At 38.0% G+C, this 16,361-nt stretch overlaps 1 protein-coding gene across 1 annotated transcript in view; it reads left to right on the top strand.

Annotated features, from left to right (window-relative positions):
• The window catches only part of BLTP3A (bridge-like lipid transfer protein family member 3A), a 70,356-nt gene that overhangs the window by 15,114 nt on the left and 38,881 nt on the right, over positions 1-16,361 (top strand). The window contains exons 2-4 of the mRNA XM_027057942.2: positions 12,603-12,765; positions 12,867-12,905; positions 13,611-13,702. Of these exons, the coding sequence (XP_026913743.2) occupies positions 12,603-12,765; positions 12,867-12,905; positions 13,611-13,702 (294 nt within the window). The remainder of the gene's footprint in view (positions 1-12,602; positions 12,766-12,866; positions 12,906-13,610; positions 13,703-16,361) is intronic.

Below are 16,361 nucleotides of genomic sequence, written 5' to 3'. Positions count from 1 at the left end.
AGGAGAGAGAAGACATGTGGCAGATTGTATTTTCCAAAGATGGCTGCAACAATATCTACCATCATACGTGTTCTTTTCTTGGCCAATAGAATCGGGTTGGAAGTGACATCCAAGCTACACAGAGCAACCACGTGTAGGTGCTTCAGTTAACAGTCCTTGCTGAGCTGGTCTTTGAGACATTCCAGTCCAGGAGCCAACCATGTGAGTGAAGAAGCCACTCACTTCTAGGTGATCCCAGCTCCCAGCCATTCATGGCATCCCAGATGAAGCCCCAGAATTCTTGAATCAGAGTAAAGCTTTCCCAGTTATCCCTTGAATGAATTTCTGATGCATAAATCTGTGAGCTTAATAAGATGCTTGCTGTTTTATGGCACTAGGTTTGGAGTGGTTTATGCTGCAGTAATTAAAACAAGACAAAAATATTTGCAGAAATAATAGCTGACAAGTAAACAAAAGACAACCCAATTTAAAAACAAGCAAAGGATCTGTATAGACATTTCTTTAAGGAAGATGCATAAATGGCCACAAACACATGAGATACTCAACATTATCAGCCATCAAGGAAATGCAGATCAAAATCACAATGGCTACAGGATGACTGTAATTAAAAAACTAATTACAGTGTTGGTGAAAATGTGGAGAAATAATAACAAATGTTGGTGAGGATGTGGAACAATAGGAACTCTCAAACACTGCTGGTAGGACTGTAAAATGGTGCAGCCACTTTGGAAAACAGTCTGGCACCTCCTCAAGAAGTATCAGAGTTACCATTTTACACAGCAATTGCACTCCTACTTGTATACCCAACAAATAAAAGCGTATGTCCACATAAAAACTTGTACTTGCATGTTCATAGTGGTATTATTCACAATGTCTCAAAAGGGGAAACAACCCAAATGTCCCATCAACTGATGAATGATAAATGATGATAAACAATAATGATAAAACATTATATAGATGGTATATCTGTATAATGGAATATTTTTGACCATAAAGAGGAAAGAAGTGCTGATTCCTGTTACAACATGGATGAACTTTGAAAATATGCTAAGTGAAAGAAGCTAGTCACAAGAGACCACATATTATGTAATTCCATTTATGTTAAATGTCCAGAATAGGCAAATCTATAGAGACAAAATAGATAATGGTTACCAGGTTAGGGGGAATAAGGAGAGTGGAGATGATAGCTGAAGGGTACAGGTGTTTTTGGAAGAGGGTAATGAAAATGTTCTAAAATGGATTAAGCTTATGATTGCACAACTCTGTGAGTATACTAAAAACCATTCAATCGTACATTTAATTTTTTTTAATGTTTATTTATTTCTGAAAGAGAGAGCAGGGAAAGGACAGACAGAGGGAGACACAGAACCTGAAGCAGGCTGCAGGCTCCAAGCTGTCAGCACAGAGCCCGACGTGGGGCTCAAACCCATGAGTCATGAGATCATGACCTGAGCCGAAGTCAGACGTTTAACCAACTGAGCCACCCAGGCGCCCCCAGTCAATTGTACATTTTAAATGAACGTGTCTATGGTATGTGAATTCTATTTCAATAGAGCTGTTATTAAAAAAGAAATAGTGGCTAAAAGTTTCAAGTTTGGTGAAAAACAGATTTATAAAATCCAAGAATCTCGGTCAATCCTAAGTAGGATAGATATAAAGAAAATTACTCTAGGCACATCACAGTCATGTTGCTGAAAATTAAAGATAAAGAGAAAATGAGAGCAGCCAGAGGAAAATGACTTCTCACATAAAGGAGAACAATGATAGAAATTAATGGCTGACTTCCCATCAATAACAGCAGTGGCAAGAATACAATGGACTGATATCTTTAAATGCTGAAAGAAGTTCTCAACCTAAAATTACATATCCAGCTTAAATGTTTTTTAAAAGTGGAAAGTAAAGGCATTTTTAGACTAAGGAAAACAGAATCCTAGCAGTACTATAAGAGATACTGAAGAAAGTTCTTCAGGTTGAAGAGAAATGATACCAGATGGAAATTTGGATCTATAAGAAAGAGTGAAGAACACTGGAAATGTAGATGCACAAGACTATTTCTGTAATAGACAAGACTGTTTAACACTGTCTTATGGGTCTGTACCATATGTATGGTAGTCCTCCCTTATCCCCAGTTTTGCTTTCCATGGTTTCAGTTACCTGTGGTCAACTGCAGTCCATAGCAGATGATCCTCCTTCTGACATATCATCAGAAGGTCACTAGTAAGCTGATGCTGTGTCTTAGTACTTACATCAGTCACCTCACTTCAACTCATCAGGTAGGCATTTTATCATTTTATATCAACACAAGAAGAAGAAGGGTGAGTACAGTAAAATGAGCTATTTTGAGAGAAACCACATACACATAATTTTTATTGCAGTATATTATAATTGTTCTATTTTATTATTATTGTTAATCTCTTGCCTAATTTATAAACTTTGTCATAGTTATGTTTTAATAGAAAAAAAAAGGTAGTATATATAGGATTCAGTACTGTTTGCAATTTCAGGCATTGACTGGGGACGTATCCCTCGTGGATAAAGGGGGACTGTTGTATATGTAATATATATGACAACTATGGTCCACAAGGTGAAGGACAGTAAATGAACTATTTTGTTGCAAAGGTTCTTAAATTTTTACTTAAAGTAGTATAATGTTAACTGTAAGTAGATCGTGATAAGTTTACATTGTGTGTCCCTAGAGTAGTCACACATAGGTAAGGAGGTTTAGCTAAAAATCCCATAAAATTACAATGAAATACTAAAGATAATTAGGTTAACCTAAAAAGAGGGCAGGGAAGGAGGAATAGAGGAACAAAAACCAGATGAAACAAATTGAATGCTAAACCAAAATCAACCAATATCAATAATTACATTAAGTGTAAATGGATTGACCACTCCAAATTAACAGTACAGGTTGTCAGACTGGATAAAAAAGGGATAGACACAAATAGATTGAAAGTGAGAGGATGAAAAAAGGTACACCATGTGAACAGTAAGCACAAGAATGCTGGAGTGGCTATATTATCATCAGACAAAATAGACTTCAAGACAAAGATTACTACTAGAAATAAGAGGGGTGTCTGGGTAGCTCAGTCGGTTGAGTGTCCAACTCTTGATTTTGGCACAGGTCATGATCCCAGGGTCATGGAATCGAGCCCTGTATTGGGCTCACGCTGAATGTGGAGTCTGCTTAAGATCTTTATCTCTCCCTGCCCCCTCCCCCTTCCCCTCTTGCCCTTCCCCGGCTCAATCTCTCTCTCAAATAAAAAAAAATTACAGAGATAAACATTTCATAGTAAAAGGATAATTTCATCAGAAAGACACAATCATTTCATCAGAAAAACTGGCTCAGTTAAGTGTCGACTCTTGATTTCAGCTTAGGTCATGATCTCACAGTTCGTGAGATTGAGCCCTGTGTTGGCTTGGAGCCTGCTTGGGATTCACTCTCTCCTCTCTCTGCCCCTCCTCTTCTCTCTCTGTCTCTCTCTCTCTGTCAAAATAAATAAACTAAAAAAAAAAAAGACACAATCATTAATGTATATGAACGTAATAAAATAGCTTCAATACACATGAAGCAAAACCAAACAAAAGCTGAAAAAGGCAAATCCATAATTATAGTTGGATTAAAAAATTTTTTTTTTTAATCTTTATTCATTTTTGAGAGAGAGACAGAGTGTGAGCAGGGGAGGAGCAGAGAGAGAGGGAGACACAGAATCCCAAGCAGGCTCCAGGCTCTGAGCTGTCAGCACAGAGTCCGATGCGGAGCTCGAACCCACAAACCGTGAGATTATGACCTGAGCTGAAGTCGGACGCTCAACTGACTGAGCCACCCAGGCGCCCCAACAATTATAGTTGGATGTTTTTAATACTCCTCCCTCAGTAGTTGATAGAACAACTTGAAAAATATCAATATAGATATAGAAGATCTGAATAACGTTATGCATTGCCTTGCCTAATTGACATTTATAGAACACTATACATAACACAACTGGAGAACAACAATATTCTTTTCAGGTGCACAGGAAATGTTTACCAACATAGACCATACATTAAACTATAAAATATGTCTCAACAAATTTCAAAATATTGAAAACTTACATAGTATATTCTCTAACTACAATGGCATTAAGTTAAAAATCAATAAAAAATAAGATCACTAGAAAAGTCCTGCAAATTTGGAATATTTAAAATACATTTCTAAATAACTCATGGTGAAAGAAAACATTTTGTAAAAGAGATTAGAAAATGTTAGCTAGTTGGCAATGAAATTCACCATATCAAAACTTGTGGGATGTAGCAAATAAAGTGAATACTAGGAAACATATAGGTTTAAATGCTTATATTAGAGAAAAGTTTAAAAATCAGTGAATGAGGTTTCCAACTTAAGATGCTAGAAAATGATGAACGTAATAAACCCAAGTAAATAGAATAAAGGAAAAACAGTAGAAATCACTGACATTGAATATAGGACAAAATAGAGAAAATTAATAAAGACAAAAGTTTTTTTTTTTGTTTAAAGATCATTAAAATTAACTGTTAGCGAAACTGACCAAGAAAAAGAAATCATGAATACTATCAGGGATGAAAGAGGGGATATAGATCTTACAAGTGTTAAAAGGTATTAAGCGATTATTCATATCTGTTGTTAAAAAACTCAACAATTTAGATGAAGTGCACATAATTATTTGAAAAACGTAACTTAGCAGAATTGAACATGAAATAGAGTATCTGAGTAGCCCAATGTCTATTAACGAAATTGCATTTTTTATCAAAACTTTATTTTACAAAGAAAACTCCAGGTCCAGATAGTTTTATTGATGATTTGTGTTGAACACTTAAGTAAGAAATAGAACCCATTTAACACATTATTTTGGGAAATAGAGAAGGAAAGCACTTCCCATCTTGTTTAATATGTCTATCATAATCTTGGTAACAGAAAACTGACAAAGATGTTGCAGACTATGTGAATGTCTTTGTAGGACTCTTTCGGCCTCTTAAAAAAAAAGTTATTAGAACTAGTAAGTTCTAATAACTAGGAAGTTATTAGAACTAGTTATTAGAACTATACTAGCAAGTATAGGACTAGCAAGTATTAGTACTAGCTAGTATTAGAACTATACTAGCAACGTATAGGAACAATATATAAATACCAGTTTTCACAGAGATCGGAAATGAAGAAGTAAAGCTGTCTCTATTCCACAGATATAATTGTTTACATAGAAAATCCTAAAGAACCTACAAAACAACCATTAGAGCGAATAATTGAATTTAGTAAGGTTGTAGGATATAAAGTCAAATACAGTGGCACCTGGCTGGCTCAGTTGGTGGAGTGTGGGACTCTTGATCTCAGAGTAAGCTTGAGCTCCATGTTGGGTGTAGAGATTACTTGAAAAAATCTTTTTAAAAAACCAAAATCAATATGAAAAAACTTCTATCTTCTAGCAAACAACTAGAAAAAATTTTAAAGTTTCCTTTATAATTCAAAAATATAAAATACACACATAAACTGAAAAAAAGGTATATACCTGAAAACTAGAAAATGTTGCCTGGAGAAGTTAAAGACGACCCAAATAAATATGCCATCCCTTGGTTATATACCGTCTTCAAGGATACACTGACTCATCTTTGCTAATATGTCAGATCTCCCCCAGTTGAGCTATGCAGTCCCAATCAGAATTTCAACAGGTGTTTTTTTCCTCCATCCTACAGAAATTGGCAGGCTGACTTAAAAATTTGTATGGAAGTGTAAAAGACCTAGAATGACTAAAATAATCTTGGGGCGAAAAAGCAAAATGAAATTTATACTACTTTTAAGACTTAAAATGAACCTACCATAATATGGCCAGTGTGGTATTGGCATAAGGATAAGTAGACCAGTGGAACAAAATAGAAAGTTCAGAAATAAGCTACTGTAGGGGCACCTGGGTGGCTCAGTTGGTTAAGCATCTGACTTTTGAGCTTGGCTCAGGTTATGATCTCCTGGTTTGTGAGTTTGAGCCCCATGTTGGGCTCTGCGCTGAGAGCATGGAGCCTGCTTGGGATTCTCTCTCTTTCCCTCTCTCTGTCTCTGTGCCTCTCCCCCCCCCCCCAAAATAAATTAAAAAAAATAAGCTACTGTATATAAATTGCACCTTAAATAACACAAAAACAATTAAAAAACCCAATATTGGAAACAAAAATCCAGAAGGAGAGAGAATTTTCTTCTAAGAAAAGCATATATCCGTTCATGTAGCAGTTTTGGGAGTAAAACCTATTAGGACAAACCTCTAAGATTGAATGGTATATTCTATCACATGGTCCAGAGTGGACTAATGTTAGCTACTTCAATGATTGAGATATTTTGTTTAGATGATTTAGGGGTCCACAGCTTGATGTATTATATTTTTGCTGAAAGTCATGCCTGTGGTGTGGCTGAGCAGTGAAAATACTTTGGTATGGATTTGCTTAGGAAGCTGAGAAACCAAGGCCTGGGCTGTGATCACCTTAGTGGAAAAAAATAGTGAAGGAAGCAAAGCATATTTGCAGGCATATTTGCTTTTGTGGGGTTTCGATTTCTTTGGGACCTCAAGCAGACTGATTATTGCAACTTACTGACTGTATTATCAGCAATAAAAGTACTGAATTACAGGGTACAGGGTAGTGGGAGAGTTGAACGAATGCTGAGTTAAGTCTCATTTCTGCCATTTACTTAGTCCCAGGTTAACCACTGGCTAGCTATGACTCTTGGGCAAGTCATTTAACTTTCTGGCCATTTGCAAATTATAGATTTGGTCTGAATGATTATTTAAGATGCCTTCTACTCTGAAATTCTGTGAATCTAAAAATCTAAGAATTCTCACTTCTAACATTGTGGTACATTTTCACAAAGATATCTGAGAATTTTTCTCTGTTGTCTCTTTGGCAGATTGCAATCCTCTGGCAGAAATGAAACCTGATCAAGATCTTTTCCAACTTGATTTCATCTTAGCTTCTATGCTCTGTAACAGTAACAGATGGCCAGAAAATGTTTCCCCACATACTTAAAGTGGAATAGCAGGCTTCCATTAGCCTTTTCAGCAACCCTGGAATCAGAGATATCATCCTCAGTTAGGAACACAGATACTGAATAAAGTGGCTTCAGATCAGATTCAGATCTGGTTTCCTTGTTTGAGCAAACCTCCGCAATCCTCCACAACCGGCCTCGTGGATTACCATTTTACCTATTCTTTGTTATTACTGTAAAATGCAGTCAAAATCAGTTGAGGAATTCTTACTGCCTTTTTTGAGAAGCTAATAAGGTGATACCCACTTTTTGTTGAATCATAAAAGTAAATTGACAAATTTATTATTACTCTTAGGGGAGAACAGCCATTGGTGGTCCAGCAGACCTGCATGTAATCTCTGTAGATTGATTCTCTACTCTGATAACCAAAATTATATAACAAAAGGAAGTTTATCCTCTCACTTGCTTATTCTTCTGTACCCTACCTGGAAATATGAGTGATCACTTTTCCTCTGGGGCCTCATCTAGGAAGACAGGTTCTTCTGGGTTTTGTGCTTTTCCCGTTTTTCCTCTGTGTTGGTGCTGTTGACGAGGGCAGTATGCCGAGAGTCTGATGACCAGTCCTCACTGAGATTAGTCTCTAGTCCTGGCTGCCTGATGTTCATACACTTGTAGTCATTTCCAAGATAAGTCCACCTGGTTACTATCAGGATAAAATGAGCACAGGGTTCTCTATAGAACTTCCCTGAAGAAGTCAGTGCTGTCATTTGCCAGATGACATGGCTACAAAGTTCATAGAACTCTGCTGATTACCACCTATACACCTGTTGTTTTCAATTGGTTGGTCTTGCCTTTACAAGCTTGATTTTGACTAGATTAATTGATAACTTTGTTCCATGTCCTCAGTTCTCTTGTGACCCAGTAGTACTGGAGGGACAAAGGATGAAAATCTATTCTTGGAGCCAGAGTGGGGACTCTGGAAAGGCTTTCTGAGGAACATTAATTCAGTTTTAACCTTGTTCAGATTTCAATTTGTAGACGCCTGGTGGAAAGGATAGAAATAGGCATACTGGGAATGGAGGAGGATACATTGAGCTAGAAAGAGACCTGAGGGGTTGTCTCTTGAAGACAGCTTGAACCCTAGGATTATAATCCAGGCCTCCTGAATCTATTTTTTAAGATAATAATGTAATCCTTTTCTAAAGGCAGCAGTGGAATCCACAAATAATACTGATTACTTTTTATTGAGCACTTAACAAATGCCGGATATTTAGTGTATGTTAGTTAGCTCTGTTAATTCCACCAGTCCTGTGAAGTTGGTTGAACAGTTTGCCTAAAGTCACAGCATTAGTGAGAGAGCCAGATTTTGAGCCCAAGTCTAACCCTCAAGCCTGTGCTCTTAAACACCAAGCCATGATAAGAATAGAATTTAAAAACTTCTCTGTTCTGGAAGAATGGATTTATGCATCTCTTTTCTATCTTGAACCTCTCATTTTCCCTGCCTTCAATCACTTTAACTGATTAACTGTTAAACCATTGAAATTAAACCATTCTCAAACTTTAGAGAACAGAAGAATCACCCTGAGTTTGTAAAATGCTGATTCCTTACTCCCCTCCCCATTGTGAATCAGCATATCTGGAGTGTGGCCCAATAATGTACATGTTAAAATAAACATACACCATGGTGATTCTACTCATGTGATCACAGGACCATAGTTTGAGACACAGTTGCCCTAAATCCTGGCAAAGTTAGGGTGAAATGTAACACAAGTCTCATACTTTTTTATTCACGACTGGAAAAATGACATGTATTTTTTTATATGGAGCTGTAAATGGAGTTAGATTTTGCATAGAACACAATGTAGAAATTAGGTACAGGTTGCCTGTTCAGCGTAACCGCTTTGAGAATGTCAACGTTAGCATGTGTGTAACTCATTGTTGACTGTGGTTGTTTCATTTTATTCAAAGTATGTTCCTCCTGTTTTTAGAGAGATTTTTATCATAAGGGAAATAGCTTATCTTAGTGACTCTCAGCCTGTTCTCTCCTGCATATTGAAGGGGTCCTGACTCCCATCTCTGACAGTGTCTCACACCTACTATGATTCTCAGTTGAGGCAGAGAGGTGGGGTCTTATCACAATCTGGGGAAAAGAGGACATGTACAGTTATAGTCTTTAAAACTAATTTTTTTTTATCTTCAAAAATTCTTATCTTTAAGACTAATACTTCTGAAGGGTTACTCACTCCAATTTCTGAGCTGATGTGGCTTTCCTGAATACTTAAGAGTAGAGGAAGTGTTGCTAGGAAAAAATAATTGTAGTATCTTATTTAAATATAAAGGACTTGAAAAAGAAAGCCTGCCTGTACCTAGTGGTTACAAATAATGTTAAGTTCTGTTTCTGTGTTCTTTCCTTCCCACAGGGCTGTGTTTCCTCCAAGTCCCTAAGGGGCATGCACTGTATATCTTCTTTTAGTTTCAGTTGTTGTTATTCTTGTTTTATGTAGTGGAGGTGTTTAAGATGTTCTTTTTTTCTTTCACACCCCAGTCCTATTTCCTTATAGGTAGCCATTCCTTGAAGGAAAAGAGAAATTCTCTTTCCCTCTGTAGCAAGTTAGTTTTCAGATGATAGGAGCCATTGTAGAAAGCTTGTCTTTTGCGTTCAGAGACTAACATTCGTTCATACCCAGTAAATGTTGACTAAACATTTTTTGTGAATTAAAATCAGTAAAAGTATGTGTAAGGGTATATAATTTTATTTTACCCTATTTAAAAGCTAATAATTAGCTTGTTGTAGTTTATGGATGCTGACAGAACACATGAGACTCCTAGATCAGAGATAGAGGACTTTATTACTCACAGCCCTGCAAGCAGCATAAGCAAATGTTTGCATTAGTTCCCCCTTATCCCCTCATGTCCCATGGGAGTGACACAAACAGACCCAGATGGATGCTTGTACATATTTTATAGGAATGGAACACTGAAGTAAGTGGTAAGCAAGCCTGCTCTTTGTCCTAGGGTGGGGCACATTACTTCATCCCTCAAAGCTGATCTTTGCAAACCCAATCCTGAGAAGTGGCCCGGGTAAAGAGTGGTCAGGATCATGTGTTTTTGGTATACTCAGCAAGACATGTAGGAATGTGAGAGACCCATGGAGGAGTAGCGCTTCAAACAGTAAGTACATACAATAGGTAATTGATAGAAATCTTAGAAAGAATTACTATGAAATATTTGCCATACAAAAATATATAAAGAGTAATATAGCCATACGTTCACCTCCCATACAGTCACTTCCCAATGTGAGAAATATGTATTTATACAGAATGTGAGAAATAAGTATTTATATAGTTGCAGCTTCCTGTGGACCCCTCCCCTGTCCCACAGGTAAGCAGTTTCCTTGAATTTGTTATCATGCCATTGATTCCTATAAATCTCTAATTATCATATAGTACTTTTTTTTTTGCATGTTTATAAATTTCTAAAAATTTTTAACTATCATTTAAAAATTGTTAAAGAGTCTTTTTATATAGTACCATTTTAGGCACTGTAGAAAAAAAAATTGTGAAGATAAAACTCATGCACATCATGATGATATAGTCCAAGGAAAACCAAAAACACTAAAATACACCTTAGTAAAAGGAAAGGATGTATGTGAACAAATAAAAGTTGGTAAATAATATGTAACTCTGAAGTCAGTTATTAGCATCTAATATGTATAAGGGCCAAGTGTAGTTATGGATGGAGGGCAAGATACAATTTATTATTGAGGTGGAAAATAGTGACTCTGAGAGGCAGCAACAGTGAGAATTACAGGGATGAGATTCATCTAGACAGTTTGTCATACAGGAGAGAGGGATATGCTGTGAGGAACTGCCCTTAAATTGATCTAACCAAAAAGATGAGAAGGGAACTGGGAGTAGTTAGGCAGCAGGATAGTTAGCTGAGAGGTATGTGCGTATGTCAGGTAACCATTTTGATTAGGAGGGATGGCTAAGACTAAGCCTCTGACCTCACAAGGCTTCACATCTAATTACACAGGGGTGGTTACATATGGGAGAAATAGAGAACATCCTAAGACCCTCCATGATTATGACTTAAATGTGTGTAACAGATTCTAGAGATGTAGAAAAAAAAAGTTTAATGTGAGTTGCAGCAGTTGGGGAAGGAAAGCCTCAGTGAGAAGTCTTGCATTGGGCCTGGCATGGCAGACTGTGATAATGATGCTCTAGGAAAGGGGTGGCAAGAACACGTGAGCAGACTGGAGACAGTGAGCATGGAATAATGAGAAGACTGGCCTGTGTGAATTATGTCCAGGCCACTTGACCTGTAGAGTTTCCTATGGTCTGTATTTTGCTGATTGCACGCTTATGGTGCAGTTCAGCGTTTTTTCTCTGTCCTCTGTATTTCCTGCAAATTCGCAACTGGACCTAGTAGCATGATGAGATTTAGGTTCATTTACTTTGGCAGGACTATAGGTGAGGGGGTTGTTCTTTTGTCACATGAGTAAAGGGATGTGTAAGGGTCTGGGGTTTCATTTGACTATACTTAACAAGCCAACAATTAGCCTATTACCATTTCACATTTTTTTTTTAAATTTACCGTTTTTTAAAAAGAAGTTTATTTTTGAGACGGGGGTGGGGAAGGAGGGGCAGAGAGAGAGAATCCCAAGCAGGCTTTGTGCTGTCACCGCAAAGCCTGACCTGCAGCATGATCCCACCAACCACAACCTGAGCCAAAATCAAGAGTTGGACGCTTAACCGACTGAGCCACCCAGGTGCCCCCGTCTCACATTCTAACTTCATAGAGCTCCCTCGTCTGTTTCAAGTAGTGTTAGAAATATAATTTGCTTTCTGAGATATCCTGGTCTGTCTACTCTCCACCTAGGCCCCCCCCCCACTTTTGTTTGTACAATCTCTTTTCTTCATTTGTTTTCCCTATCTTGCTCAGTTTGGATTCCTCTCCCAACAGTTTCTTTTCAACATGGGTGCTGTGTCCTAAGAAGGAACCTTGATTAGTTTCCTGAGTTTATAGGGCTAGCCTGCTCCAGGTCCTTTGGACCTCACTGGGGACCCCTTGCAGTTGACTACACCCCACTAATTTCAACTGCTATGATCAAATTGGCCCACGTTGCTTTTCATTTAAAACTTGGTTATCTTGTAGTTCTTCTGTTCTTTGGTTTGTCAGATGACTTATTGCTTTCATGTTGATTTTCACAGCTGCTTATAGCACATATGTCTTGTGGCTATTGATGCTTTTTCCCTCTTGCTTTATGTGGGGGTTTATGAGGCTGCTTTGTCTTCTAGTTTTGTTATAAGTGTTATCCGTGGGCTTCTGGTGTTGCTATCTAGTTGCTCTGTTTTTATGTGGGGATTCAGAAATATCAAAAGTCTATATTGCCACTGCTATAGCCATTTCTCCAGAATCACTTGAGTAAAAAGGTGATACAATCGTGAGTAGAATGATAGGTCTCACCTAACATCTTACTTGGCACAGAGACAGTGTGGTCATTAGTCAACATTTGTTCTGTAACTTTCTCTTTTCTCCAAACTAAAAAACGTTATTGGCTATAATGCCCATTTAGTGGATTTCCATAGAAATAATAGGTTCTTATTTTTACTCTTTTCAGGTTCACCAAGAATCTTTCCCCAGACAAAATCAATTTGAGCACTCTGAAAGGGGAGGGTCAGCTGACGAACCTGGAGCTAGATGAAGAGGTTCTACAGAATGTGCTGGAGCTGCCCACCTGGTTAGCCATCACTCGGGTCTACTGCAACAGGGCCTCCATCCGGGTGAGAATGGGGGTCAGAGTGCTGTTGCTGTCCTTGGCCAACAGGCATGCTTTATTGAGGGACAGCTCCCACAGCCCTGAGTCTTTGCTTTCTTCTTTCAGATCCAGTGGACAAAGTTGAAGACACATCCCATATGCTTGGTAATGGCTTTTCTTGATTGCAAGTAATCACATGGGGATGACTGGGGTCAGGTTTTAAAAGATCTGAGAGAAGATGGGGAGGAGTCCTGATAGGCTGTCTTTTTTGGGAGTGATGATTGCTCTTTCTGGCTTGTCAGGTTCTCTCTCAGACAGAGTGACTACTGTCTGGGCTTATTCTGGTATTGCTATGAGGTATAATGTTAGCATTGAGACACAAGACCCAGGAGTCCTGAGTTGCTTGTTTTGCTTTTTGTTTTTTATAACAAATTTGCTACCCAGGTTCTACTTTTACATTTCCTTTGGAATCCTGACAGAGGAAAAATGAGAAATGTAGTTGATGTTGACTATCGGGTGATTATCAACTGAAAGCCCTTCATCAGTGAAAGCCCTGATCCATGCATGCCTTTACTCAAAGAGTGGAATCTCCAGGAATAGTAATCTCTGTAACTTGGATTTATGTTTTAGTTTTCTGCTATGAGCTAATCCCATACTTGTCATGGAGTTCTGCTGCTAATGGACATGGAAGAGGGAAGATGAGGCCTGTCTTTGTATTTCAGTTTGTTCGTTCATTCGACAGACATTTAATGTGTGCCCACTGTGGGCACAGCACTCAACTAGGCATTAGAGTATAGAGATGGGTAATCCGCAGCGTGTGCTGTGTGGGTTTTTGTGCAGATGCTTAGCTCTTCGTGGCTTTTATTTCAGTGTCTGGATAAGGTAGAGGTGGAGATGAAGACATGTGAGGAGCCTCGGCCCCCCAATGGACAGTCTCCTATTGCCCTCGCTTCAGGACAGAGGTTAGTTGCTAATGGCCCCATTATTTCCAATATATTAACTGTTCCATATCAACTTTTACTAAAAAACAAAAGCTTTTGGGGTGCCTGGATAGCTCAGTTGGTTGAGTGTCTGACTCTTGGTTTTGGCTCAAGTCATGATCTCACGGTTAGTGAGTTCAAGCCCCCCGTTGGTCTCTGTGCTGACAGCAGAGACTCTCCCCACCCCCTTTTTTTCTACCCCTCTCTCTGCCCCTCCCCCGCTTTCTCGCTCTCTCCCAAAAACAAATAAATAAACATTTAAAAAACAACCTTTTTGGGGCACCTGAGTGGTTCAGTTGGTTGAGCATCTGACTTCGGCTCAGGTCATTGATCTCACAGTTTGTGAGTTTGAGCCCCACGTCGGGCTTGCTGCTGTCAACCTGTCAGCACAGAGCCCACTTTGGATCCCCTGTCCCCCTCTCTCTTCTCCTTCCCCACTTGAACTCTTCCAAAAAATAAATAAAGTCATTGCTGTACCTAAGGTCATCGAGGTTTTCTCTTATGCTGTCTTCCAGGAATTTTATATCAGTTTGTTTAAAATTTTTAAATTGTTTTTAAATTTATTTTTTAATTATATAAAATAAAAAGTTAAAGTACCAAAGTTAAAACCATAAAACAAGATATGTTATACGTATGTATGTTTGTGTTGTCCCCTTTCTTACATAAAATACTGCATACCATAAACACTTTCCACATTGTTTTTTCTTTTAAAAACATATCCTGGAGATCAGTCTATAGAAGTATATAGAGCAACATTCCTTATTCCTTTTTTTTTTTTTTTTTAAGTAGGCTTTATGTCCAGTGTGGGGCTTAAATTCATGACCCGAGATCAAGAGTTGCATGTTCTGCCATCTGAGCCAGCCAGGCACCCCCCGCCCCCCCATTTGTTTTTGAATCTACAGAATACTCAAAATATTTTCAGGAGGCATCATAGTTTCTATAGCCTGTTTTCTATTGATAGATATTTGAATTATTTCTAGTTTTCTTGCTGTTACAAATAGTGCAGCAATAAATGACCTTGTTCATGAGTCACTTAGTATTTTTCCAGCATATTTTAACTCTGTTTTTTTAAATTTATTTATTTATTTTGAGAGAGAGAGAGAGAGCGAGCGAGCCGGGGAGGGGCAGAGAGACAGAGGAAGAAAGAATTGCAGGCAAGCGCCATGCTGGCAGTGTGGAGCCCAATGCGGGGCTCAAACCCACAAACCATGAGATCATGACCTGAGCCTAAACCAAGAGCCGGAAGCTTAACTGACTGAGCCACCCAGGTGCCCCTTCCAACATATTTTAAAAACCATTTTATCGAAATATAATTCACATACCATAGAATTCATCCATTTGTAGTGTTTAGTTCAATTGTTTTTAGAATTTACACCAGGTTGTACAACTATAACCACAGTCAATTTTAGAACATTTTAATCACCCAAACAAACCCCATACTACCTATTAGCAGTCACTCCTCATTGTCCCTTGCCTTAGTCCTAGGTGACCATTAATGTACTTTCTGTATCTATTCTGATCATCATTCTGATCATCCTATAAATGGAATCATTTACTCTGTAGTCTCTTATAGCTGGCTTCTTTCACCTAGCATAATATTTTCAAGGTTTAGATGTATTTTAGCACTATCACTACTTTATTCCTTCTTGTGAGCAAATAATATTTTATTGTATGGATAGATATACCACATTTTATTTATCCATTCATCAGTTGAGGGACATTTGGGGTGTTTCTCCCTTTTTTGCCAGCATATTTTGGGATAGATTCCTAGAAGTGGGACTCGTGGGTTAAAGGGAAAATGTATGTATAATTTTAATAGTAATTGCTGAATTACCTTCTATAAGGATATAATTTTATGTTCCCATCAGCATTGTGTACTAGTTCTTGTTTTTCCAGAGACTTGTCAATAGAGAATATTGTCAGGCTTTAGGATTTTTGCCTAATCTAATAGATGACACATGGTGTTTCAGTGTAGTTTTTTGGTAAATTATATTGAAGTGTACCATATTGAAGAACACAAATCATGTGTATATAATAGTTGAGTGATTCTTTACAAAGTTAACACATCAAGAAACAGACTACTAACTTCCAGAATCCTAGAAGTCTCCTGTGGCCTTTCTAGTTATATCCACCCCAAGGATCACTTTCATTGTGATTTGTAACACCATACATTAGTTTCCCTAGTTTTAAAGTTATGTAAATGTAACCGTATAGTATGTCATCATTTGTGTCTAGCTTCTTCAGCTCAACATGGTGTTTGTGAGAGCCATCCATATCATTACACATATTTGTAGTTCATCCATCCTCATTACTTACATTATTCCAATACATGCCACAGTCTGTCCAGTGCTGTTGTAAATGGACATTTGGTTTGTTTGTAGTTTCTGGCTATTAAGTGTACTGTTGCCATGTGGAACTATCTCCATCATGACTGTGGTGGTCTGTATGCATTTGTGAAAACCCTAGAGCTGGGCACCACAAAGAATGAATTTTTCTGTATGAAAATTAAACACATGTAAGAAAAAAGCATAGTGCTCCTGTGAGTATTCTGGTACGTATCTCTTGGTGGACACATTTCTGTTTTATATATGTCCAGCAGTAGAGCCGCAGGGTCATAGGCTGTGCGTGTGTGTGTTCTGCT

This window comes from Acinonyx jubatus, chromosome B2 (assembly GCF_027475565.1).
Source record: "Acinonyx jubatus isolate Ajub_Pintada_27869175 chromosome B2, VMU_Ajub_asm_v1.0, whole genome shotgun sequence".
NCBI lineage: Eukaryota > Metazoa > Chordata > Mammalia > Carnivora > Felidae > Acinonyx > Acinonyx jubatus.
The sequence above is the reverse complement of the archived record's forward strand: the minus strand, read 5'-3'. Positions and strand labels throughout refer to the sequence as shown.